The 26,882-nt window shown below is 36.1% G+C and overlaps 1 protein-coding gene across 1 annotated transcript; it reads right to left on the bottom strand.

Moving 5' to 3' along the window:
• Positions 1–506: 506 nt before the first annotated feature.
• LOC135836952 (uncharacterized) lies at positions 507–25,247 on the bottom strand. Its single transcript, XM_065352043.1, has 11 exons — positions 24,891–25,247; positions 18,740–18,870; positions 15,340–15,605; positions 15,051–15,261; positions 9,258–9,538; positions 8,968–9,091; positions 8,606–8,829; positions 4,658–4,853; positions 3,998–4,210; positions 3,689–3,907; positions 507–1,057 (listed from the first exon to the last, which is right to left on the bottom strand). Exons 2-11 carry the CDS (start codon positions 18,864–18,866, stop codon positions 696–698), a joined length of 2,223 nt encoding a protein of 740 aa, XP_065208115.1. The 5' UTR covers positions 18,867–18,870; positions 24,891–25,247; the 3' UTR covers positions 507–695.
• Positions 25,248–26,882: the final 1,635 nt, after the last annotated feature.

Below are 26,882 nucleotides of genomic sequence, written 5' to 3'. Positions count from 1 at the left end.
CAAAGATGTAAAAACAGTCGCGAGGAGTAAAAATAAAATTTTGAATTAAAATTGCTTAAAATTTTCAGTGTAGGGTGCCTAACAAACTCGACCAGACAAAAAATCACAACTTTTTCATGCCCTATTTTTCACGTTTTTACCGCATGAACCCCCCCGCCACCCAAGGCCCAAAATTACATAACTTGAAACTGGTAGGAAATTATTTTAAATTTGGAGGCATTAAGTAGGTACCTAGGTAGATATTTCATTTTTTTCATTTTTTGAACATATTTTCTCAATTTTTAAAAGTTTTTGTCCTCGCTTCGTTCGGATTATTTTTTTTTTCTGATTCAAAATTTGCAATTTCTAAAAAACAGGAAATTGACGATTATAAAATTAATAACAAAATCGTGTTTTGAATCATCTATCTGTATCGTAATAATATTTCTCTGTTCTTTTGAATATTTTGAATCCAAGAATTTTAACGTGTATAAGTAAGTAGGTACTGAGGCAAATAAACAAAAGCAAAAACAGACGTACGTGTATTTTGTGTCTGAAAAATAAAAAAAAGAATACACAAACAAATCAATCAGTCGATTCGCATCGAAAAGTTTCATCAAAAAGTCTCATCTCTCGGGGGCCTGTTGTAAAACATCAACTCCCTGCAGCCACCACTGAATTCCTGTGAAAGTTCCCTGCTTCCTTAACCCATTTTCTTACGCGGATACAAATGCGACCATAACCACGAACAATATAAGTTGTACGGGAACAGATATAAACATATTATTGGTAACTTTGATATATGGTAGACTGGCGCGATTCGCGGAATTGAACGCGAAAGTGTTCCATACTCGTTGAATGATACTCGTATTCGTCGTTGTGCTGTTTTCAACATGACTAACATTGCGAGTAGTGCGTGTTGTTTGCTGATCTGGAGTGTTGAGTTGGTGGTAGTAATCTCCGCATCGAGGGAAATTACGCGGTACAGAAGGAAAATCTTTTTCTTCTCCTACTTTTAGGACTACTGCCATTCCAACTTCGACGTGAAAGTCCAAATGGCAGTGAAGTAGCCAGTATCCTGAAAATAATCAAGTGTATAGGTAGGTATTCAAGTACATGAGGGTGAATTGCGAAAAAAAAGTCGGCGGAATTTAACCAAATTCAGCGAAAACCTTCATTTTGAGTTGAAAGTTACTAAGAAAAAATTTTAGCTCTGGAGGAGATATGTTGGCTCTCAAAGAGATGAAATTTTCGAATCAATCGTAGTTTTTTCCTTCCAGCTCCTAACCAACCTGTTTCTGGAATAATCATTGGCTCTGAGTCAATCCAAATGAAAGTATTTCAGAATCTGCGTAGATCTATACACTTTTGGGTTCAACTGGGCAAAAAAACTCGCTTCCTAGCAAAGTTCCTAAATACTCCAAAATTCCAAAAAAAAAAAGGTTCCTGTTTTAATAAATTGTCCACAAGTTCAGCTTTTTCCCCAAAAACTGCCAAAAAATCCTTTCCTTTCGCTAAAATTGTTAATGAAGTCTTAATTTTTGTGAAAAATGCTCTCTTTTTCAAAAATTAATCGAAAGTATCGCTTTTGCCAAAAAGTCACGCTTTTTCCACAAAATTGCGAAAAAGTACCTATTATTTTTTTGCCAATAATTTCCAAAAAATTGTCAAAGCGCACATTTCACCATCATTCATCATCAAGTTCCAAAAGCTCAAAGCTAACAAAGCTTCCAAGTTTATCGAGGGACAAAATTTTTTTTCAACATTTTTTAAAACTCATTACCTAGAAAATGGCAGAATCGATTTCGATGAAACTTGAAATCTCACTAGGCCTGCACAATCCCTACGAAGTACTAATACGACCCTCAATTTTTGGTGAATCATTCATGAACGAATTGATAAATTTTTTCAAAGAACCATTCGCCAACGAATCGATCAATTCTTCAATTTACGAATCAATTCGTTCGCGAATGATTAACAAAAAATAATTCAATTCGTTTGTGAATGATTCACCAAAAATTGAGTAAATGAATCGATTCGTTCGCGAATTATTCATCAAAAATTGAGTAAATGAATCGATTCGTTCGCGAACGGGTCAATTATACGAATCAATTCGTTCGCGAATGATTCACAAACAAAAATCAATTCGTTCGTGAATGATTCACCAAAAATTGAGTAAATGAATCGATTCATTCGCGAACGAGTCACTTATACGAATCGATTCGTTCGCGAACGAGTCACTTAAACGAATTGATTCGTTCGCAAACAAGCCACTTGTACAAATCGATTCGTTCGCGAACGAGTCACTTATACGAATCGATTTGTTCGCGCGCAAACAAGTCACTTGTACAAATCGATTCGTTCGCGAACGAGTCACTTATACGAATCGATTCGTTCGCGAATGATTCACAAACAAAAATCAATTCGTTCACGAATGATTCACAAAAAATAATTCAATTCGTTCGTGAATGATTCACCAAAAATTGAGTAAATGAATCGACTCGTTCGCGAATGATCCATCAAAAATTGAGTAGATGAATTGACTCGTTCGCGAACGAGTCACTTATACGAATCGATTCGTTCGCGAACGAGTTACTTAAACGAATTGATTCGTTCGCAAACGAGTCACTTGTACGAATCGATTTGTTCGCGAACGAGTCACTTAAACGAATCAATTTGTTCGCGAATGAACGTTTAAAAAAAAGTGGATCAATTCGTTCGTAAAAGATTTTTATTTTACAAAAAGTCGACAAAGTCGGTCTTCTCACGCATTTCAAAAATTAAATGTTATTTGCTTTCTAACCAAAGGGCTAAAAATTGTCGCATTTTCGCAGGAAATTTTAAAATGTCCCACTCTTTTCCAAAAATTGATCAAAATTCAAAACTCAAAAGACTTGTTTTTGGCGGGGACTAGTATAAGTAGATATTATTTTTTGGCTTTCGAATACCAAACTAGAGGTTCTGCTTTTTGCTGAAATTGTCAGTTTTTTTGAAAAAAATTCACCAAATTCTCGCTTTTATAAAAATTTACAAAAAAATTAGAGTTTAAAAAAAATTATAATGATCGTCGCTTTTGCTTCTCATTCCAAAATATCCCACTAGCACGTCGACAGTATATAACTACTAAATTATCCGGAATTCTCGCTTTCCGACCAGAATTTCAAAAAAGAATTATTTTGTGAATAATTTTCATAGAATCCTGCTTCTTGGTAAAGTTGCTAAATTCTTGCTTTTTACAAAAAAATTGACAAAAATTCGCGTTCTAGCAAAATTGCTGAAAAAATTCACATTTTTTCCAAAATTTCAAAAAGGCTTCCTTTTTTCATCAGGTTTCCAAAATTCTAGCTTTTTTGCTGGAAATTGCCTAAAAGCCGTTTATTTTAATCTTGTATTTTGGCAAAAATTTTCAAAAATTTTTCGCTAAAATACAAAAATTTTTACTGTTTAAAAAAATGTTAAAATTTTTTAGAGAAAATTCCAAAAAAAGTCTTACGTTTTCCCAAAAGTTGTCAAAATCTCTAATTTTTGATGGAAATTGCGAAAAAATAGTCTTCTAATTGCCATAAATTTGGACTTTTGGTCTTTTTTTTTTCTTGAAAAGGATATCATTACCTATAGTTGAATAGAATAATTCTGGCGAAGATACAAAGAATTCAAATGGAAGAGGTGGGAGGTGGAAAATTTCAACTTAGCAAAATAAGACCCTAACCTGGATTATGAGTGTAAAATCGCAGAATGGTAAATCCTCCAGCTGGCACTGTAACAGTATCTTTTAACGGAGGATCGCGTAGATTACGATTTATTCGGCCAGCTCGATCCATCGCTTTAACGTCTTCAACGGTCGTTTCGTTATTTAGCCTATCAATAGATAGTACTCTAAACGAGTGACCGTGCAAATGGAAAGGATGATTTGAATCGTAAGTATGAGCTGAAAAAATGAATTCAATCTGAGTCAAGTTTATGTTATTCAATTTCTTAATACGAGTAGGTAGGTATGAGTTCAATTTGGGCAACCCACCTTCGTCGATCAGCATCAGTTCAACGACCACGTGAAGGGGTAAATCTATTTTGTAAACGCAACTGCAAAATGTTGTATTGCAATTTTGCACCGTGCTCTCGTTACAAAACGTATTCTTTCCGATCGACTCTGGTTGAGATAGCAGCGGAAACGATGGCATTTTCATCGATATGTGATTAATTTGCGGCGTATAGGTGCGTAATTTCTTCTCGACTGTACAAAATCACATTTCGTCCATTAGTTTTGACACGATGAACCTTCAATTAATTCATTTATATAGGAATAGGTACATGAAGTGTGCCGAATTTATGGGTGAAGCTCAATGCGTCAAGTTTTACATTAAAGAATCGCAAAAAGACATAATATTTACTCAAAAATGGACACAGCTATTATTAGTTGATTTATACGGTTATTGGTATGCAGATGAGCAAATGCATGATTAACATACGAGTACCTACTCGAGGAGAACCTTCCACAAAATGACCAAAATCTCGTAAAAATATAGGTATGTATAATTTCTCATATCTTTCAGTTTCTACGAATCGAATCGTACATTTTGAAGTAGGTACCTAATTTGCATAAATCTCAAATTTTTCTCAATTTCGGCGACAAAATGATTTTTCATAATTTTGAAATTATCATCTTATACTAACCAATTACCTTGATTGAATCCGTACATATCGCTTTTGTGAAACATGCTGTTGTTAACGGCGTAAAAATCAAACGACATAATCAAAGATACATCGGCCGTTGGTTTAAGAACTTGATCGGATGCTGACGGCTCGACAGCAGCCTGCATTTCGGCTGCAGTCATGAAATTCTCTTCTTCGGCTCCAACATTAACTGCATTCAAGTGCTGGCGACAGAAATAGATTTTCAGTTATATTGGCGAGAACTACCTTAAATAAGAGTAATTGCATTGGTTCGCTTCGACGATTCACTGATTTACTGCCAGGTACAGAGACAAAACCGGGGGAAGGATGGACCCCCCTCTTTAATTTTGAAAATTTTTATACCTAATAAAGAAGCCTATTTACCGATGTTTTTGAAGCTCAAATTCCTTTGAATCCCTCCCCCCCCCCAAAAAAAACCTTGATTTTCATAAGTAAAAGAATTCTTCGCATTCTTGGTAAAAAAAAAAAACTTTCAGGTAGTTTCTACACAAAAAGAGTCTTCCCTACAATTTTGATGATAAAATTTTTTTTTTTTTGCAATTTTTGCAAATGAAACGTAGATTTTTTTGGCAAATTATCACGAAAAAAAAGACCTTTTGGGGATTTTTTGGCAAAAAAATAAACTTTGTAACGATTTTTACAAAAAAAAAAAAAAAAAAAAAAAAATGGGATGAAATCGCCTTTTTGAGGATTATTTTAAATCATGGAAAAAATGTCGATAAATGCTTGACATTAGATTAGACTTTCAAAGACTGAAATCAAGGTTCAATTTCTCACATTTTGATTTTATCAGACTTATGAAAAATTAGGGGAAAAATAATTTGTTCGTGATTTTGAAAAAAATGTTCACGGATTTTTGACAATAGGTAGGTATGTTGAGCATTAAAACTTTGAAAAAATAGGTCAATATGTGTAACTTACTAAAACAAAAATCTGGCATAAGAATTTGGAAAACGATTAATAAAAGTTGCTAAAATTAGGTCGAAAATAATTCAAGAATAATATTCTAATATTGAGTCAGACTTGTCTGTTTATTTGAAATTCCAAACATTGAATTCACTAGAGCACAAAAAATATCTATGATTCAAAACTTTCCTCAAAAAAGAAACTTTACACCAATTTTCTTCCTTTTTTTTTGAAATTGAGCCGAATAAAAATTTTTTGAGACAAAAAAAACAAGACTTTCTGGATATTTTGACTAAGTAACAAGAAAAAGATTTCAGCAATTTTGGTGAAAAAAAAAGTTTTCTTTGGAGCAATTTTCGGCTGAAGTGGGTCCTTTTAACGATTGTACAAAAAATAGGGTATTTCGAAAAACGTAAAACTTTTGGGTAATTTTGATAAAACACTGATTTTTTTTAGACAAAAATATACAAAATTTTCTGAAAAAATTTTAGCTGAAAAGGAGTTTTTTGTAATTTTGGCAAAAAACATGATTTTCTGTAGCAATTTACAATTAGATGAAAAACACACTTTTTTGAACCATTTTGACAAAAAGGGTGACCTTTTTGCAGTATTTGTAAAAAAAAAGTAGGATTTGTCACAATTTTGGTGAAAAATGTGAGTTTTTTTTGGTAATTTTGATGAAAAGATTTCATTTTTTGAATTTCACGAAACAACCAGACATTTTGCAACAAAATTGCAATACTTCGTAGTAATTTTCAATATTAACCAAAAAACGTGGTTTTCTGCAATTTATAAAAAAAATTTTGACTTTCTGGAAATTTTGATTAAAAACAACTAATTTTATATTTTGTAATTTTGATTTAAAAAAAGAAAAAAATCATATTTTTTTATCTTGAAATAAAAATGCAAGACTTCTTAAAAATTTTCAATCTTACACAAAAAAATCGGGGTTTTTGCAATTTTAGCAAAAAATAAAACTTTTTGTCAATTTTGGCAATTTTTTTTGACATAGACATGTCAGACTTGGAGAAAAATTAATGAATTGGGCTCTCAAAATTGTAGATTTCCCAATATTTCAAAAATGACTGATATTTTGTCAGAACTTTTTAGCCAAATTTGTATAGAAAATGCTGGCTATTGTGGTAGGCCCAACTTTGCATAAAAAGGGCGGGGGGGTCAAAAATTTTGATAGTTCTCGAAGTTTTGAGCTCAAACTAGACGATTCCCAGCGTGTCAGATTTTATATTTATAAGTTTCAGCATGATGGAGATTTTTACAATTAATGACCTGGAACCTGTTCTAATTGATCAAATAAGGTCAAACTTGGGAAATGGGGTTCTTTTGGGAGCTGGAGTTGACCGCTGCAGTGGGAAGGGTCAAAGTTGAAAATTACTGAAAGGTCATTTTTTTGGAAGGGGCATAATATGGCCCCAAATGAACAAAAAGGGTCCAAAATCGTATCATTGGTCAGTACCTTTATTGTGATCAACATGTTCAAATTTCAGCTAGTTAGATCATCCCCACCCCATTTAAGGAGAGAAAAACCACATTTTACCCCTTACTTTTGACCCCTTCACCCCTCAAATTGATCCAAATTTTCAGCATGCAATGGGAGGGTGTCTCTTGAGTACTTATTGCAGGTTTCAACCTTCCAATCCTATTTGACCTCTCTCCAGGGTCAAAAAACTGGATTTCTTGTCTATTTTACGTGTTTCTCGACATTTAGGAAAGCCTACAGCCCCTCCAAATTGACCTAGAGGTTCCAAATTTTCACAGTACAATGAGTGGATGTACCCGAAGTGCCTTTTGCATGTTTCAACCTTCCAACCCCACCTGATCCCTCTCCAGGGTCGAAAAAATGGATTTTTGGACTATTTTACATGTTTTTCAACTTTTTACTGACTTTTAAGAAAGCCTACAGCCTCTCCAAATTGACCTAGAGAGTCCAAACTTTCACAATACAATGGGTGGATGTACCCGAAGTGCCTTTTGCAGGTTTTAACCTTCCAACCCCATTTAAAAAATGTTTTTTACCTGGTAACCTGGTCAAAAAAGGTTTGTTACCATATTTTTTTTCGGAGGGGAATGAAGAGAGTTGGGCGCAGCCTGAGAGGGGGCAGATTGCTACGACTTTTTTTAAAATTTGAAATTCTTATCATGTAGTTGACTTGAGCAGGAAACGTATCGATGATTCGAAACTTTCCTTTAAAGACTTGGACCTGCTGTTAGTTTAACCAAAAAGAAGGCTTTTCAGCAGTTTTGACAAACAACTACACTTTTTTGGGAACTTGGATAAGAAAAGAGCAGTCGTTTGTATAATTCGGACTAAAAAAGATTCTCTTTGGTCAACATTATTCATCACCTTTCTCGTATAATTCTCAAGTCAAGTCATTTTAGCGTTTTTTTAAAATGTTTTTTATCCCATTCTGACCAGTTTTTAACATTTTTTCATGAATACGTACGTTTTGGCTTCAGTCAATTGAAATTGCAACTGATTTTGATAATTTTCAGTTCTTTTACTTTTTATTTATTTTTTGTTTTTTTTTTAGCACACTCTCATATTTTTTGAGAATTTTTTGCATGGGGCGAGTGGAGGAGGGTGGAGTGGAATTTTTTCCGCTTCAAGTTTTTTTTTGTGCCCCAAAGATGCCCCGTGAACATTTTCAAAATCTGAGCCATGGACTGATTCACCTTTTGTAGCCGGAAGAACAGTTCTCGGCTGACACCCCTCCCCCCTCGCCAGAAAATAAATTTACAAATATATATGTAGTTTCGTCCCTGGCCAAAATACGTATAGGTATAAGTAGAGCCAAACCGGGGGGGTCTTGCCCTTGCCCTTGGTACGATTAACGACGCGAATACCCGGCCTACGTGACATTTTTACGTAAAATAATTTGTATCATTTGGACGAATGACGCGCGTAGGCGACAAAAACGTACCTGCATATTATTCGCGATACCAGTTTTATTTTATTTTTTTTACGTGAAAATGATCACCAATCTACGTAAGTAGACGTACCATTACCTACCATTCCTTCGAGTAACGTGTCCTCGTATTTAACCGAGGAAGCGGAAGTGGAGGAATCGTTGAGCGAGGCGCCAGAATAGTGTAAAATGGCCAACGAATACGCTTTATTGTATTTTTCACCGCAATCCTTCAATCCACGAAATTTCATCCAATAATTAGCCACATCGTTGGTAGCGTTCAGCACGAAGTCCCATCTCTCACCGGCGTAAATTGTCAGCGACTCGGCTGCAGCATAACAAAGTGCAAAAGTTGATTTAGTAAATGTTAAAATAGAGGTAATTACTAAATTAGTAATTACAATCGGCGTGCGTCGTTCTCGTTATGCAGGTTGCTGAGTGCGTGTTGCGGAAAAAATTCACTCACCGTAAACTGGTTTTATGTCTGATCCATCGGCGCTTATGATCGTCATCGTGTGATTATCGATTGAGATTTGAATAGGGCAATACAGGAAGCCGGCATTGATCACTCTAAATCTGTAACGTTTACCCTGAGGGGGGTAAAAAATCAACGTGGTAGAAAAATTACAAATATAGACCTACCCACACGTGTATTTATTTATGTACTCGTACAACTAATAACTCGTTGGTTTGTATATTTTTTTATTTAGACTTGTAATGTAATTTACGCGTACAAAGCACGAAGTACTCACTCACCTGTTGTACGTCGAATTTGGCCAAAGGAGTGTAGAAAATTTGTTTTTCAAAAGGAAACGCTCTGAATTGCCCCTTGCCATTTACGAGTAAGGTGTCAGGTTTATTGGTTCCATTGCTGTGATAGTGTGATTGAAATTTAGCCGCGCTAGATTCGTGTAACCAATCGATTAGCTGAATTACATGCTCTTGAAGATCGTAATCGTATAAAGCAGCGTGAGTTTCCTGGGAGACAGGTTGTCGTATGATCATCGCGCCGAATGCTCCGTCCGCTCTTTGAGTACCTTGAGGAGCAAGCGAATGTTGTTAATTTTGGCATTAAGGTGGATCCCCACAAAAACAAATTGGCGTGACTAAATTCAGCAAAGACCTTTATTTTGAGTTGAAAGGTACTCAGAAAATTTTCCAGCTTCGGAGGTGCTCCTGGAGGGGAGAAATGGGTCCTCAAAGAGGAAGCATTTTCGAAAAAATCGTGTTTTTTTTCCCTCTCCTGTCGCTACCCAACCTGTTTCGGGAAAAAGGATCCACAGATCCAGTCTCGAAATGTGTGGAAATTGAAAAAAAAAAAATCATCGAAACTTTTTTTGAGCTATTTTGAAAAAACCGAGCATGAAATTTGATGATGTAGCCCAGTCAATATGCAATTTACCCCGAACATCATTACAAACAAAGGTTTTTTTGGTGAATATTGTCTAGGGTGGTGTGCTGAATAACATACTAAAAGTCCCCGCCCCTACCCCACGAGCTAACCCCCCCCCCCCCCACAGTGGATCAAAGCCCTCCAAAATCAGTTTTTCATCAAGAACTCCTGAAATATTGAATTTTGAGTAAAATGATCCCAGTGATCATTTCATCTCCTCTCCAATACCTATCAAATGAGCTATCGACCCAACTCCCTAGCCTCAAGGGGGGTGGCGCTACGACCCCTCAAAGTGATGTGATTTCAATAATTTTACGTTTTATGATTTGGGACTTGTAACCTGTTCTAATTGATAAAATGAAGTCAAACTTGGGGAATGGGATTATTCTGGGAGTTAGAGTTGACCTCTGGAGTGGGGAGGGTCAACGTAAAAAATTACAGAAAGGTCATTTTTTTGGAGGGGCATAACATGATCCCAAATGGATGAAAAGGGTCCAAAATCATACCATCGGACAGTACCCTATCTGTGATCACCATATCCAAATTTTAGCTTCCTAGGTCATCTCCACCCCATTTAAAGCGGAATTAAGCTAAAAAATCCCCTTATTTTGCCCCTATTTTCTGGTTTTTCCTTCTTTAAAGGAGTGGGGATGACCTGAATTTCGAGCCCAAAGTTTGGTGATGTTTTTTGGTATTTTAGGAAAAAAATCGTGTAAGTAACGTATCAAAATGGGTGAAAATTTTTTGAACTCTTTTGAAAAAACTCGGAATTTTTTAAAGAAGTACCATGTGATCTATCGAAATGGGTTACTATTTCAAGTGGAAATCAAAAAGTTTAATCCGAAATGTCTTAAAATGTTTTTAAAGAATTTTAAGGAAAAAATTTGGTCACAATTTTTCGGGATTTTGAAAAAAAGTTTTCATACAATTTTGAAAATGAGCTGAAATTTTGTCAGAAAATCAGTTAATTTCATTTTTTTATAATTTGAGCACTTTTGAAATAATAAAGAGCGTCAACTGAAGTCACAGCTCTCGAGGTTTTCGAATCGGTTCCATGTGATTTATCAAAATGGACTACTATTTCCATAGAAAATCAAAAATGTCTTGAAACGATTTTGAAAAATTTTGAACAAAAAATTTGGTTACAATTTTTTTTTAAAGTGTCATACTAACTGGAAAATAAGCTAAATTTTCAATAGAAAATCAAATGAAGCGTGGTTTTCCAAAACGCATTAAGTCCCAAAAGTAAGTTCCGAGAAAAAGCATAAAACATACTCCCATTTCATTAGAGGGCTTATTTTGAGTATGCAACCAACCTAACATTGAAGTTTAGGTATAGCTTGATATGATCCAACACGCGGTGTTGAGTTGAATGTTGCACAAGAGATTCAACAAGTGTTGAAAAACATGGACTTAATGCGTTTTGGAAAACCACTAGACGTTTTATGTTGAAAAATGAGCATTCATTCAGGAAAATTATGAGGTAACTACGAGGGATAGTCGTAAAGTAAGTTTCACATGACTGGAAAAGTATGAACGCGTGGACATTTTTTGACCAAAATTGGAGGAAGTATAGCTCAAACATTCAACCAGATCTGACAAAATTTATTCTGCATTTGGGTGAATTGTTTGTATTTTACAGCGTGATTAGTAGAGTGCTGATAAAAAACATCCGTCCAAATGTAGTATTTAGCAAAAAAAAATTTTTTTCAGTTGTAATAATTATGAGTAAAATTCATCAAGAATTACTCAAAAGATATCATACAAATGTTTTTTCAAGTTGATACGTTATTTGGCGCTGTAAATTGTTCATGTGTGATGGTTGCAAAATTTCTGGTGCTGAGTGACTTTCGACAATGCCGACATTCAGCAGATTATCACTGAACTCTACTCATTTGGATTTTGATTGAACCAAAAATGTTACTATGTTATGTCTTGAGTGGTTCTCAATCAATTTTCCAGTGAATTTTTCTTTTGTTAGCTTGAAAAATTAATTTTTTCTGAAATATAATTTTTGGACGGATGTTTTTTATCAGCACTCTACTAATCACGCTGTAAAATACGAACAATGCACCCAAATGCAGAATAAATTTTGTCAGATCTGGTTGAATGTTTGAGCTATATTTCCTCCAATTTTGGTCAAAAAATGTTCACGCGTTCATATTTTTTCAGCCATGTGAAACTTACTTTCCGACTATCCCTCGTATAAGATAATTATAAAAATGAAAGTACCATCTTGTAGGAAAATCAATTTCCAACAAAATGGTTCCTACTACTTACTGTTTATTTTCAATCGCGAGTGCACAAATTGAAGAATTAAAAAAAACACCACGCGAAAAGTACATTTTTCTGCCTTTTCTCCTTTCCAGCTTGCATATTACCATTCAATTCAAAACCTCTTATCAAAAATTATGTTTGTATTTCACTTCTGAGGAATTGTGATTTTTTGAAAGTTTTTGCCTTATATTTTCGAATTACGTTGATGATATTGATGTCGTTTTCTTGTGATTCGATACTGCTGAGCGCGAAATTCGTATGAAAAAGATTCCATGTTGTAAAAGCAGATTAATTTTGAAAATGGTGGAAATTTAGGAGAGGGCTGAGGCTGAGCAGGGCTTGAAAACCGGATAGATATCACTCCCGGTTTTGGTTTCGGTTTTATGTTTTTTGAAAAAATAAAGGTTTCGGTTTTGGTTTTGGTTTAGGTTTTTTAAAATATTATCTCTCTCGTTCCGGTTTTGCTTAAAGGGTTTTATTTCAAAGGAAACGGTTTTGGTTTCGGTTTTGGTTTCGGTTTTTTCCTTTTTTCTTCATTTTTTAGAGGGAAGAAGGCCAAGAAAGTGATCACTTTTTCAAATACTTTGTGTATGTGCCTAGAAAATGGCACTTTGGCAGTGCCAAATTTGTCAAATTTTTTAGTTTTCAAGCCTTTTCACCTTCAGCATCAGTTTTTACTCAATTTTGACCAAAAATGCAGTATTAATTAGGCTAATTACCTGAAAAATTCCAAAACCGAAACCAATTCAGTTTTCAATCGGTTACTCTCTCGGTTTTGGTTTTGAATTTTGGAAAATAACGCTCCCGGTTTCGGTTTAGGTTTTAGTTGTGGGAAAATAACGCTCCTGGTTTCGGTTTTGGTTTCGGTTTTGAGCAATTTTAATCGGTTTTTGGGGGTTTCGGTTTTGGTTTCGGTTTCGGTTTGCAAGCCCTGGGGCTGAGTGAGTATCGAATCATAAGAAAACAACGAAAACGACACCAAATTCATCAAAGTACATAACTTTATTTCAAAAATGAATAGAAATTCAGGAGGGGGCTGAGGGCTCCGGAGGGGCAGTTTCAGTGTAGGAGAAAATTTGACGCCATATTCGTGCTCAGTGGTATCGAATTATAAGACAACGACACCAACGTCATCAAAGTAACTTCATTCCCAAAATAGTGAAAATTGAGGTGGGGGCTGAGGGCGCCGGAGGGGCTGTGGGGGTGTAAAACAAAATCTAACGTCATATTCGTGCTCAGCGATATCGAATCATAAGAAAACGACACCCTACACCCCCCCCCCCCACACACATTTCCCAATTTTCTAACATGGCGCACACCCGCAAAAATTTCGAAAAAGGTATGGGGTCAAAAATACGTCCAAAAAAGGTGTTTCTAAAATGTACTTCGCAATCGTCATTGTTAAATACCATAAAATAAGTTAAAAAACTGAAAACGTCATTTTTGAGGGGTAAATATGGGGGGAGGGGGTTGAAAATTTTTGTGGCGATACTTCCTAAGGGTGCACATATACAACATACTATAAAATTTTAAAAATCAGTTCGTATGGGAACAAGCGATTCTACAAGCGTTGAAAAACATGGACTTAATGCGTTTTGGAAAATCAAGCGCATTTCAACAATTTCACAAAAAGCTGGAAAGAACATGGATAAAATAGGTATTTTAGGTAGGTATGCGTCTCAGATGATGTGTCCCGACGTCACTAACCAAATGGCGCGAAAAAATCAATTTCGAAAAAAACGGACTTAATGCGTTTTGGAAAACCACGCTTCAAATATAATTCCATTAAAAAAATGTTGAGCACTCTTGAGCAATCAAGAGCGTCAACTGGAGTCACAGCTCTTAAGATTTTTGAATCAGTTCCATGTACCTAATCTATCAAAATGGGTTACGATCTGAGAAGAAAATCAAAACTTCCAAAAAAAACTTTTTTTGGGCACTTTCGAAAAATTTTGTAGGTAGGTTGGTCGGTACCAAAAATTTGGTCATTATTTTCCGGATTTTTGAAAAAAATGACATAATATTGCATATAACATATAACCTATGAGAGTTGGCTAAAATTTCATCAAAAAATTAAAATCATCATTAAAAACTTTAGTTGGGCCCTTTTGAAAAATTTTAAGACCAAACTGGAATCATATAACTCAAGAGATTTTTGAAAAGCTCAAGTGATCTATCAAAATGAATTACAACTACAGGAAAAATCGAAAATTTTCTTAGAAACATTTTTTGGACACATTCAAATGAATTTTTAGCCAAAAATTTGGTGATGATGATTTTTCAGGATTTTTGAAATAGGTGTCTTACAACCTACCAAAATATCTTATTTCGATGAAATTATAGGTTACGTGGAAGGGATGTCAAGGTTCCCAGAACGTTGCAATTCAATTTTTTAAATAAAAATTGTAATTTGTAAATCATTAAAAAACTGACGAATTTGATCCAAATTCAGGTTGATTGTGTAGTTCGACGTTTTTGATGATATATCGTGGGGAAAGTTTTTTTGACCAAAATTGACTGCTTTAAGCGGGAAACCCGCATTTCCACATGGTTTTGTATCCGCTCGAAAAATTTTGAAAAAATTACCAATGGTAGAAAGTACTTTGAAAAAAAATAATATACATTTTATTCGACTTTTTCCCAGATTTTGGACTCCTCTCTACATCGATTTGAAGTTTTCAAAGTGGATTTTAGGGTCTTTGTAGGGGTCAAAAAATTGAAAAAAGCTCAAGGTCATCATTTTCAATGGTTCAAAATACTGGAACTTGGAAACACGATTTAAAAAATTAAACCACTCAGATACATGCAGGGTTTGCAGATCACAAGCACAATAATAGTATTACAGGTACCTACTAGGTACATTCGTGAAACTAGCTCACCTGTATGAGAGTGCCAAAAATGGGTTCCAACGTGCGACGCAGTCACCAAGTACCTGAAAGTTGTGCCCGAAGCGATAGGACATTGAGTTATGAATGGTACGCCGTCCATGTACGGTGTATACTTCTGATGATGTCCGTGCCAATGAATCGAAGTGGATTCTTCCACCATCGAGTTGACCACGTCCACTACGAGGGAATCCCCTAAGCAAACCTGGCAAATTACGCGTGTGATAACGAAACGAAACGATCAAAAAAAGTGGGTCCATTTATATGGATGAGCACATCTCACCTGTATACTGGGTCCTGGTAACTTTCGGTTGATCACTGTAATAACCCTAGAGACTCCGTCGGCAGGCACGCAATCAGGTCTGAAGCAATCAGTTTGGTTGTAGGGGCAGTTGTAACACGCTTTGCTCATCGTGTAATATAATTCGATTTCGAATCTGAAATAGCAAACTAAAGACGGTTCGTGTTCTTCGCATTGCCTGGCGCATTCGTCTCCACCCAATGGTTGTAAATGCGGCGCAAATGAAGCCGTCACCGTCGCTGATTCCGCTGCAAAAATGACAATCGTGGAGTTGTGAAAAGCCCTGGTTCCTAATTAGTAAGTACATACTGCGTACCAATCTACCCACCTACCTACCAACTTGTCTTCAGACATGGAAGGTTTACCGACAAAAACCATTCGATTTTTTTTTTTCAAAAGTGAGTGGTCTTCTAGGATAATCCTAATCCACCACCAAATTTTTAGCTGCTCAATCGCAAACACACGAGTCCTACAGAGGTCCAAAAGTCTCAAAATTTTGAATTTTGGGGTACAGGAAAATTGCGGGTTTGAAATTCAAAATTCTGAGTGAAGTGAAAAAATTAACGAATTTTAATTTTTTTGATATGAAAGTAATTTTTATCAACTTTTTCAAAAAATACGTCAGAATGAGGTCAAAAGAAGACAACTGAAGAAATTTTAACTTTTTTTGATGTTTGAAATTGAAAATTGAATTTTTTCGAATTTTGATTTTCTTGTGACGAGTTCATTTTATCGAGTAAAAGGGGTTTTTCAACTTTTTCAACGGACACCAATCAAAACGAGGCTTTTGGATTATATTCATTTCTGAAAGAAAAATTGAACTAAAATCTTTAGCGATTTCGCTGAAAAGCAAAAATTCAACAGATTTAGCAAAAAGCAGAAATTTTTGGAAATTATTGGCAAAGTTTTTCTAAATTATAGACTTCAAGCTCAAGCATCAAGAAGTCACAGGGCCCATGAGGTATGTTTAGTTCCCTGCGATTTGACTGCTACAATTTTGGGAATCGTCTTTTCTAGGCGAGAGTCGAATTTCAGACAATTCAAAAGTTGTAGCAGCCAAATCACCTTATTCGGCTATTTTTGAACAATTTTTTGAAAATTTTACGCCCTAAAAATACCTTTTCGGATGCGCAGATTCTTGAACTCTGGGCAACTCGACTTGTGACTAGAAAATGGTCACGATTTCCAATGTTGTAGCTGCCCAATAGCTTTTTCCCACCATTTTTGGGCAATTTTTTGACAATTTTTGGCTGAAAAAATACCTTTATGAATGCACAAACTCGAAATTGCGCCCAAGCCAAAACTTCAAGAAATTTGTAGTATAACTAGAAAATACGATTTTCAAAGTTGTAGCTGTTCAAACTTTTTTTTCGGCCATTTTTGGATAATTTTCAAAAAATTTGGGCTCAAAAAATACTTGCACTTCAACCCCACGAAACTCATCTTGTTTCAAAAAAAGACGAGTCTCAGAGTTGTAGGTAGCTTCATAATCGCATTTTTTCACCATTTTTGTGTAATCCTTGTGGATGTGCTGACTCAATATCAGGACCAAGCTCCTGGAAACAAGACTTGTGGATACAAAACACGATTCCTAAAGTTGTAGCTGCCCAATCGCATTTTTCGATTTTTTTTTTTTTTGTAATCTATTGAAATTTTTGGGCTTGGAAAATACCATTTTGCACCCGAAGACTCAAAATCGCGCCCAAACTCCAGGAAACTTGATTCGTGACCAGAAAACACGATTCTCAAAGTTGTAGCAGCCCAATTACATTTTTCGACCATTCTTGTGCAATTTTTTGAAAATGTGAACCCTAAAAATACAGTTTTGGATAAATTCCATGAAACTTGACATGTGACTAGAAAAGACGGTCAAAATTCGAAAAAATTCAAAAAATTAACGAATTTTAATTTTTTGCTATGAGTGTAATTTTCATTAACTTTTTCATGAAATACGTCAAAAAGTGGTCAAAAAGAGACCACCGAATTTTAAACTTTTTTTGATGTTTGGAATTGAAAATTGAATTTTTTCGAATTTCGATTTTTTTGTGACGACTTCATTTTATCGAGTAAAAGTTTTTTTTCAACTTTATCAACGGATACGCAAAAATAGGGGTCAAATGGGTCAACTTCACCAATCAAAACTTTTTTTCATGTTTTAAATCAAAAAATCGTATTTTTTCCCAAACTTTCAATTTTTTGAAATCGACTTTACGAAATAATGCCATCCCAATTTTTTAATACATTGTTCAGCATGAAAAGTTGTTCATAATATATTTTTTTCAGAATTTTTGAGAGTCGTAACGATGTGAAAACTACGTTTAGAAACCTTTCGAGCTAATTTTTCGTACAAAAAAAGGTGGCAACACTGATTCTTATGATACCATCAAAAAACCTTTCAAAACCTCTAACTATTGGAAAAAGTTCCATTTTGGTAGGTATCGCGGTTATCGAGTAATCCACTGCTGAAATGGATGATATTTCAAGTTCACTGATAATTTTGACACCCCCTGGCAGCCTTTAAAAAAGGGCTAGAGGGCTGCGATTTGCGCAATTCCTAATCCCTTCAGAAAGTCTTTCTACAGGAAAAATTTCAAAAAAATCGACGCAAGCCCCCTTATCACTTTTTGGTCGAATTGACGTGGAATGACCTTAATAATTATTATCTTTGTGACATTTCAGCTCGAATTATTTTGGGATCCGAGTATTTTATGTTTCAGCCATTTTGAACACTTTGGGCCCACTGTGAGATCCGAAGTTTTACGATTGGGAAGCTTTAAATTTTGTGGTGGATTATCCTAGGGATTCTCTTACTTTTGAAAAAAAAAAAATTTGACTCAAATCAGTTACTGCACACTCCCGAGTTTCTCTTGTGAGTCGTTTCGCCCACCTCTTTTAATATCAAAGAATCGCGAAAAAAATAAAAACTCGACCTTTTTTTCTCATCTAATGTACTTTTGCTCTCACAACGGATATTTTTAATCAAGTTGCAAACACATCGTCGTTTCAATTGGCAAATCGTATTGAACGTATTTTCCAAATCACAGGAATGCGGATACGGATACATTCGAGCAAATAGCAATCGTGATCGAGTAGGTAGCCGACTAGACAGTTATAGCAACATGAAGCGCAATGATCTTTCAATATTTCGACCTTGACGGCGCAATAATTTGCTACAAAAGCGAATATTTCAAAACAACAGAACCCTCAGCCTATGGACATGGACACAAATACTACGCAAGCACAAAATAGGTAAATATACCTACGCATACAAAGGTATTCAGTGGGCAAGCAGGCAAGTAGGCAGGTAGATAGGTAGTACTTCGTAAATGTTGACATAGGACAAAGATGTATTTAGTTATATCTGGTAATTTGCCACACATACCATAATTCTGTCCCGATGTGACCGTAATTAACAGAAATAAACGAGAAAATAGGCCGTAAAGTAGAAAATACGCAGATGCGGGCGCGAGCACAAACGTAGTCGCCTTGGGCGCAGCCAACAAATCCATGGTTCTGTAACGAAAGAATAAATTGGCTAAACTAAGTATTGAATTACGAGTAAATTGAGTCGATTTACAATAATAAATTGTTTTTGGTAAACCCGAAGTTCAAAGTACAAATACAATCGATCAGTAGCCGAAGCCGAATACCCAAGTCCGAGTAAGTATCCGCGACAAATACTTGATTGCGATTAGCCGATAGCTCGATTCTAACCCGTGTATATTAAGGAGATAAAAGTGAGATACATAGTCATAAAAAAGTATCAACGAATAATAATATAATATCGTAATAACTACGTATTTATACTTATTACGTTAGATATAGATAACTGAACTAATCTGTTTACGTTATGCTGTCATTTGCTTGTGTCACATCGCATCATATTGCATCGTATAGCAGTTATTGAGACAACAGACAAATCGACGATGGGATGGAAAATCAGCGAAGTAAGCAAGTAGGTACAAAGTATAAGCAGACAGGCACCAAAAATTAAGCGAAGGGAGACGTCAGAGTCGTCGCTGTGGCCAATTTGAAATATGAGTGTAAAAATTTGTGATTAATTTTGTGCAAGACCTGTCAACAGGTACGAGTACATGTAGTAAAGCGATGATGCTATACTGCCGAATTATTAGGTAGGTACTAGGTACTGATGACACTGTTGAAGAATTCTCTGTTGTCTTGAAAAATGCCTGAGCTACTAGCAAAAGAACTCTGTGTTACTTCGGATACATCATGTCATGTGAAAAGTGCCAGGGGCAAATTAACAAAAAAATAATCAAAATTTCTCTGATCTATTTTTTGGTAATTGTACCTGATTGAACACCAGACAATTTTTTATGCAATTTTCGCTGAATTTTGAGTTGGCAACTGTGCAGAAGCAATGTTTGAAAATTGTCATAAATTTTTACATTGTTTTCCCCCAAAGGAAGATGATTGGATCTGACCAAGTCTGATCAAATCTGTTCAGATCTGGTAAGGTCTGTTATAGTAAAAGTTTTTTTTTTTTTAATTTTTGAAAAAATAAAGAAAACATTAAATATGATTATAGCTTCACCCCAAGCCTAAGCAGGGGGAGGGGAAAGGGAAGGAGGAGAGACGGATTGCCACCGCGACCCATAACCCATATGCGTTTGCTTAAGGCCCAGTTGTCACTTGCCAGACTTCATTCATCCTTGAAGCACTCCAGTAGAGCTTGCTGTACTATAGAGGCCAATCAAGTTCATCCAGTGCGCATCCTAGTGTCGGTACTGCCAGTTTTTCAATACAAAGTTCTGTACATTTTGTGGCTAGCACCTTCATAGTACAAATGAAATCTTCAACTGTTGGTTTATTGTAGTAGTTTTCTTTCATCACATCGTATAGGACATAGTTTCCTTTTGTGTGTATTTCTACAACGTCCCAGACTTTAGCACCCCTTGACTTCAATGTGTCGACATTGCCAAAGGCTCTTCTGAATTTGAGCGCAATGCCCCTTACTCATCTCAAAGTCTCGGCTGACACAATGAGCCAAGGCATACTCTGGGGCTTGTATCATCAGGCTGTCTTCTATTTCCTGCATTGTTAGCTTTCCGTTTGATTTAACCATTATTCTGCCCCTATTTGTCCTTTGGATTAACATCTCTCTTTCCTCTTTGAGATCCTTTAGTATTCTTTGGATTTGAGCTGGAGTTAGTTCGCCACCATGTTGGGCACTCATTCGCATATATTCTGTGTATGGCAATAGGGAGCTTAAGGCAGCCGGTCCCACCTGACAATAGAACCTCTCCTTTATCCCCCCAAGTACAAGGCACTTCATGGAGTTGGTGTATTTGTGGTTTGCAAAGATCAATGAGTAGGGATGTCCCAGATCATATTTGAGATAACTAACACTGGTCCATGGCCCTGTCCACGATCCTACTTGCCACATTTTGGTATTCGATGTTGGAGATTGAGTATTTGCCCAGTATTGCCTGGGGACTGGGGACTGATTGGGTTGTCCTTGCTGGTCCAATCAGTTTCTGCTGGGCTTTTTGTTTTTATATCATATTATAAGAAAATGATTGAATCTGGTCAGATCCAGTCAGATCAAAGTTTTGATCAGAGTAGATCTGCGCAGACCTGATCAGACTCAATAGAGGAGATACTTTAATAAATCTGTCGGATCGGATTGGATTCAAAAGTGATGTTGTGACCTATCAAAATTGGTTCAACAGAGCGTCTACTAAATCCAAAAACAAAAGTTTGTACCTTTTTTGTACTTGAATCGTATTTTTTTTCGTACGATACATTTTGAATAGTTGATTCGGTCATTTCTAAAACCCCATAAGTCACAGATTTTTCGTTTTTCACTTTTTTTACGATTTTGATAGTATGTGGCGAGCTCTATCGGCTGGCGGTGGAATTTTTTTGTTTCGACCATTTTTTCCCGCCAAATCGCTCCGATTCAAAATCGAGTCATTTTTAAAACCCCATAAGTCCGGACTTACGAGGTTTTAAAAATGAGTTGGTGTCAAAGCATCATCCGTACTATCATTTTTTCGAAGTTATTATTCGATTTTTTGTACTTTTTTCATGTTCTTTTTTTTCAATAAAACATTTTTCTTTTTATAAAACAGCCAAAAAACTATTCCCAAGTGAACTGTTTTCAGTCCTTTCATTGAATTTCATCGTTTAGAAAGGTTTAGAAGCTTTTTAGGTCCTTCAGATGAAATTTTAAACCATATTCAGTTACAAAAATATCAGTCATTTTTAAAACCCCATAAGTCCACGCACTTCATGGCGTAATATAGCGATGATGGCAAAACTTTTGAAATCCAAATTTGACCCAAAATACGTATTTTTGTATGCCCTTTCCTTTTCTGATATCGGTTTTCACTTTAACGCGTAAGAATTTGCTTGAAACCGTTTTTTGTCTCTCCTGAAAAATTTAGGTCTTTGGACTTATGGGGTTTTAGAAATGACCGAATCAGTTATACTTTGTAGCTAAATGGAAGGGGGGGGGGTATCATGTCATTTTGGCTACCAAAAACAAAATTTGAACATGCTGAGCAGTGTGATCTGGGTCGTTGAGAGCCGATTCGAGCCTGGAACAAATATAGTTTGACGCATAGAGGTTTTCTAACGGGGGGGGGGGGGGTCGTAACTGAAAATTTGTCAACAGAAGTAGGGAAAACATACCCATTTTTCTGATTGATATCACATTTCATAAGACTTACAAAAATGTTCACTTTCTGATTTGATTTTTTGAGGGCCCAAAAGTGTTTTTTCTCTAATTTTAAAAGAAGAAAAAAACTGGACCAAGCGAAGCCAGAGGCGAAAGTTTTTGAGAATTTGATTTCAAAAGACTTGAAAACGAGACTTTGAAAAAAAAAGAGGAAAGGCTCGAGCGAGGCGAGGGCAAAAACGTTGGAAAATTCGTATTTCGAGAGAACTATTAAAAAAAACAATGTTTTGTAATGCAAGGAGTTCGTTTTTTGGTTTATAAATTTTAGAATTGGAAAGATTTTTTTAGGATGTTAATTTTGGTGGGAAAAAAGTCAAAGAACAGGCCCCAGTGAAGGCGAAAACTATTGAAAAATTGTATTTCGAGAATTTCATTTTTTACTTTGAAACTTTAAAAATTGAATATTTTGTTGATTTTTTTTTTTAAAGAATTTAAATTTTGAAAAAGAAAGGAAAACAATGCCAAGCGAAGCGAGGGCAAAAGCTTTAGAAAATTGTAGTTTGAAAAGTAGAACAATATCATTTTTAATGTAAGAAACTCTGTTTTTCTTATCTCAATTTTTTTCAATTTTATCAATGGTTTTTTGAAATTGTAAGCAGGAAAAAGCACGAAATTGGTCCGAGCGAATGACATTTTAAAAATTTTGTTTAAAACTAGGTAACTATTTTCCAAACATAATAATTATGAATAATTTCAGAAATAGAAAACAACAATTTAGCCCGAGCGAAGCGAGGGCAAATGCTTTGAAAAAAATAAAAATTTTGAGGATACATTGGTGATTTTTTCATCAAATTAACATTTGAATCCTTTCAAAACTTCTTACAAATTTCGTAAATTTCGTACGTTTTTGAAGTTTTTTTGCACTTTTTTGGGTCATCTTCCAATTTTGTACGTTTTTCGTAAATTCGTAGTTTTTTCGGCCTGTAGACACCCTGTTCAAATTTCGCGGGAAATTCAAATGTTTTCACATAAATGATTTTAGAGAATTTTTGAAAAATTTTGAACTTAAAATTGGGTCACGATTTTTGGGGGTTTCAAAAAAGTGCAATGTCACCTATCAAAATGGGTAAATATTTTGCGAGAAAATCAATTTTTGCAACGGGAATATATTTTGTGCAATTTTGATGAGTTTTGAGCCTAAAGTTGAATCACGATTTTTTGGTATTTTTGAAAAAGTCTTCTGCAACCTGTCAAAATAGGTTATAGAATTTTACGAGAAAATCAAATAAGGTATTACTTACTACGAAAATATTCTTAAAACGTTTTTGAAAAATTTTGAGCCCAAAATTGGTTATTGATCTTTGAGGTTTCGGCTTCTTCTCTACTAAACTTTAAAGTGATGTTTAAAAAAATATTTTAGGCGGATAACAATACTGCCACACTGAACTTTCTTTTCATGTGACACATGTCGATGGGTCGTATGACACCTTTTCATCGTTGTTTGAAAAATTGGCGCAATTTTTATTGTTTAGGTGGGGGCGGAGACACTGTAGGAGTGTGGATGAGGTTAGTATAAAATTGAACGTCATATTCGTGTTCGAGGGGTTCGATTCATATGGAAACGACACCAACATTATGAAAATAGCTCAACTTTCAATATAGTGAAAATTGAAGTGGGGGCCTGCACTGGGGGAGGTGTGGATGAGGGTAGCATAAAATTGGACTTCGTATTCGTATTCGGGATGTTCGAGTCTTATGAAAATTACACCAACATTATGAAAATAGTTCAAGTGAAAATTGAGGTGGGGGCAGAGGCACTGGAGAGGTGTAGATGAGGGTAGCATAAAATTGGACGTCATATTCGTGTTCGGGGGGTTTGATTCATAAGGAAACGACACCTAGTTTACCAAAAATAATAATTTACACCAGAATCCATTTTTATCCCCTCTGTAAGTTTTTTCAATTTTTGACCACGACCCACCTCAATTTTTTTTTGAAAAGTATATGTTTTTCAGAGGTTAAAAACACACTTAAAAATGCTATTCCCATTTTTGTGCCGAATCATGGTCATCGCTAAAACAGGTAAACAAAGCTAAAAAACTCCATTTTGAGGAGAAAATGTGGGGGGGGGGTGACAATTTCTGTGTGGATACCTCTTACAGATATTTACAACATACTGAAAAATTTAAAAAAATCGGTTCACACGGGGCTGAGAAAATTTTTTCTATTGTAATTTCAGAAAAGGGGGGTTTCTCAAAAACGGGGGGGGGGTCTGGGGGTCTGAAACTTTCCTGACGGGAGATGCTCAAGGGTACCCACCTTCCATGCAAATATCAATCCTGAAGATCTCGGGGGCAAATTCGCCATACCCACCTATAGCCTTTTAACCCATTTTGATAGGTCGAATTATATGTTTTCAAAAATTCCGAAAATCATGACCCTATTTAGTTCGAAAATTTAGGGGTTTTTTACCTCAAGCTCCCTATTTTGCAACAGCGAAAATCTCAAATACGTTTTTCCTGACATTTTAAGCCCATATCATCTACCGAAAACCAACTGAATTTTTGGAATGGAAGAAATGCACGGTTTTTGATTTCCAAAGCACTTTGTCCTCTGGACTTTCGATTTAATGGAGTGTTCTGCTGTAGCTCCGATTTCGAATGAATAAGCGAATTTGCAATCTGCAATAAGTACAGTAGAATGTCCCGTATTTTAGGGACACTGGATGCGGACGAGGAGGGGGAGCAATAGCGATATAAGGTGTAGTTCGCGCATATATATTTACGTTAACTTGGGCACTAGGCAGCTAGGGTACGACTAATTACCCAACTTGGCCGCTTCGGTGGCTATTCGTGGTTGTGCAGGGTCAAAATGCTTTACGCGTACTTACAACTATTATTAATGTGTTTTGTGCCGGCATGCACGTCACTTATCGTATTCATTACACGTCCAAGTGTCGGCGAATCGCGATCGCCGATCGGTGCAACATAAAAACGCGACCACTCGTCACATTTGTAACTACCAGTGCACGACCGCAACAAGTTGAGGCGGACGCGACGACGACTACGACGACGCACAAGACGATATCGCAAATCGCGAAACGACGAATAACTCGAGCATATAAACAAGAGACAGGCACTTGTGCGATGCTTATACGACAAAATAATTACACTCGAGACGATGCAGAAGTGCGCGCGATGAGCGACGAGCGACCAGCGACATACGTAAATACAATATTACCAGTAGTACATAGAATCGCGTATAGGTATACTCGTCGAGTACTTACCGGATTGGTAGCAAGGTGGGTGTGCGGGTAGGTAGGTAAAAAGCGTCGTTGTACCTACGTTTATGCGTACAGATAGGTAAATAAGTACATAGATAGGTAGAACCTGATACGTATAGACATACTATATATTATAATGATAATATTATAATCTCACGATGATATCCATCGCTATTGCTGCTGCTGTTGCTACCGCTGCTGTATCAGGTTAATGTATACTTACCTACCTACCCGTACGAGTCATACCTCGAGTATAGAGAGATGGTTATATGGCGCTGCGTCGCGCCAGCCAAGGATATTCACTCGAAAACAACAAAACTTTCGACTATACCGAGAACTGTACGAAATTAATAATCCTCGGCAGCATTCGCCGAATCGCCGACGCTGTCATCGCCATACCAAGTCGCAAGTCGCCGCGTAGCATCAAATACCTAGCCCAGCAGCTACCGCCATAATCGCTGATTGACGAATAGGGCCCATACACCTTCACGTATGTACTATGATTGTATAGACCATAGGTAGGTAATTTGTAGCGACACACGCGGCTGAGTCCATATAAAGGTTAATGGCAACGATAATGATGACTGTTGTCGCGTGGTGGTGGCGGCAGCAGCAGCTCCGAAGCTCATCTCACAGCTCGAGAGTCATTGTTGCTTAATCAGCAATCTCATGAATGGCGGTGTCAGCGCTGGCCACTTTGTTCTTCTCACCCGCGAGGTGATTCTATCGCATATATGGCATGGCGTCGCGACGGCTAAAATCTACTCTACTGGTGACTGGTGTAATGGTACCAGTACTCGCGTACGGTCAAGTCCGATAGAATTGTACGCAAATATACACAAAGTGCTCGTAAAGTTAACCAGTTGGAATTTTATGAGGTGGCTAGTAGTATATTCTGCTGTCTGTCGGCCTCGAAAATTATACATATTTTGTTATTTACTCGAATTATTACGTAATGCGATGGTCGTTGCTGTACATTAGTACGGTACCATAATACTTACCATAATTATCAAAAATTGGGATCTCACTCACAAAACTTCTAACTGACGAACAAAGGAAACCCCTGATATCGCACCTCGGGAGTAATAAGGTGACATCTCAAAAAAAATTGATTTTGATGTTTTTGCATTTTTGGGGCTTGTATGACCCCCCCCTCAACCAAAAATAACACTTTGAGTTTGGTACATTATATAGATCATGTAAAAAACCCAAATGGCCTAACTCAAAATCCCAACAACATTGCAAGTTGTTTGGAGTTATAAGGTGACATCTCAAAAAACTCCACCTTTTTTGAGCAAATTTCATGCATACAAAGTGTTAACAAACAGTTTTGATTGTTTTGAATGTTTGTCAGTTAGAAATAGTCACATGAAGTGCATTTTTTATTGGTTTGTACCAAATGGAAAAATTTTTTTAAATTTATCATTTTTCAGAAAAATGAATTTGCACATATAATGAAATTTTAGTTTTTGGAGAAAAACTCAAAAACTAAGCACTTTAGAAAAAAACTAACGGCATTAAGTCGATTGGAAATTTAATTCTCTACAACTTTGAGAACATGAATTTTTTTTTTGGACGCTTCCTTTCGCCTCCACATCA

The sequence above is a fragment of the Planococcus citri genome, chromosome 2 (assembly GCF_950023065.1).
Source record: "Planococcus citri chromosome 2, ihPlaCitr1.1, whole genome shotgun sequence".
NCBI classification, from domain to species: Eukaryota; Metazoa; Arthropoda; class Insecta; order Hemiptera; family Pseudococcidae; genus Planococcus; species Planococcus citri.
Note: the sequence above shows the minus strand (reverse complement) of the source record. Positions and strands in the feature narration are given on the sequence as shown.

Excerpts from the sequence above, each read along its gene's own strand:
- LOC135836952 (XM_065352043.1), bottom strand. The coding sequence starts at position 18,866 with ATGGATTTGTTGGCTGCGCCCAAGGCGACTACGTTTGTGCTCGCGCCC. Across the intron at positions 9,092-9,257 it reads CCAAATTCGACGTACAACAG|GGTAAACGTTACAGATTTAG; the intron begins GTGAGTGAGTAC and ends TACCCCCCTCAG. Across the intron at positions 3,908-3,997 it reads ACTGATGCTGATCGACGAAG|CTCATACTTACGATTCAAAT; the intron begins GTGGGTTGCCCA and ends TCATTTTTTCAG.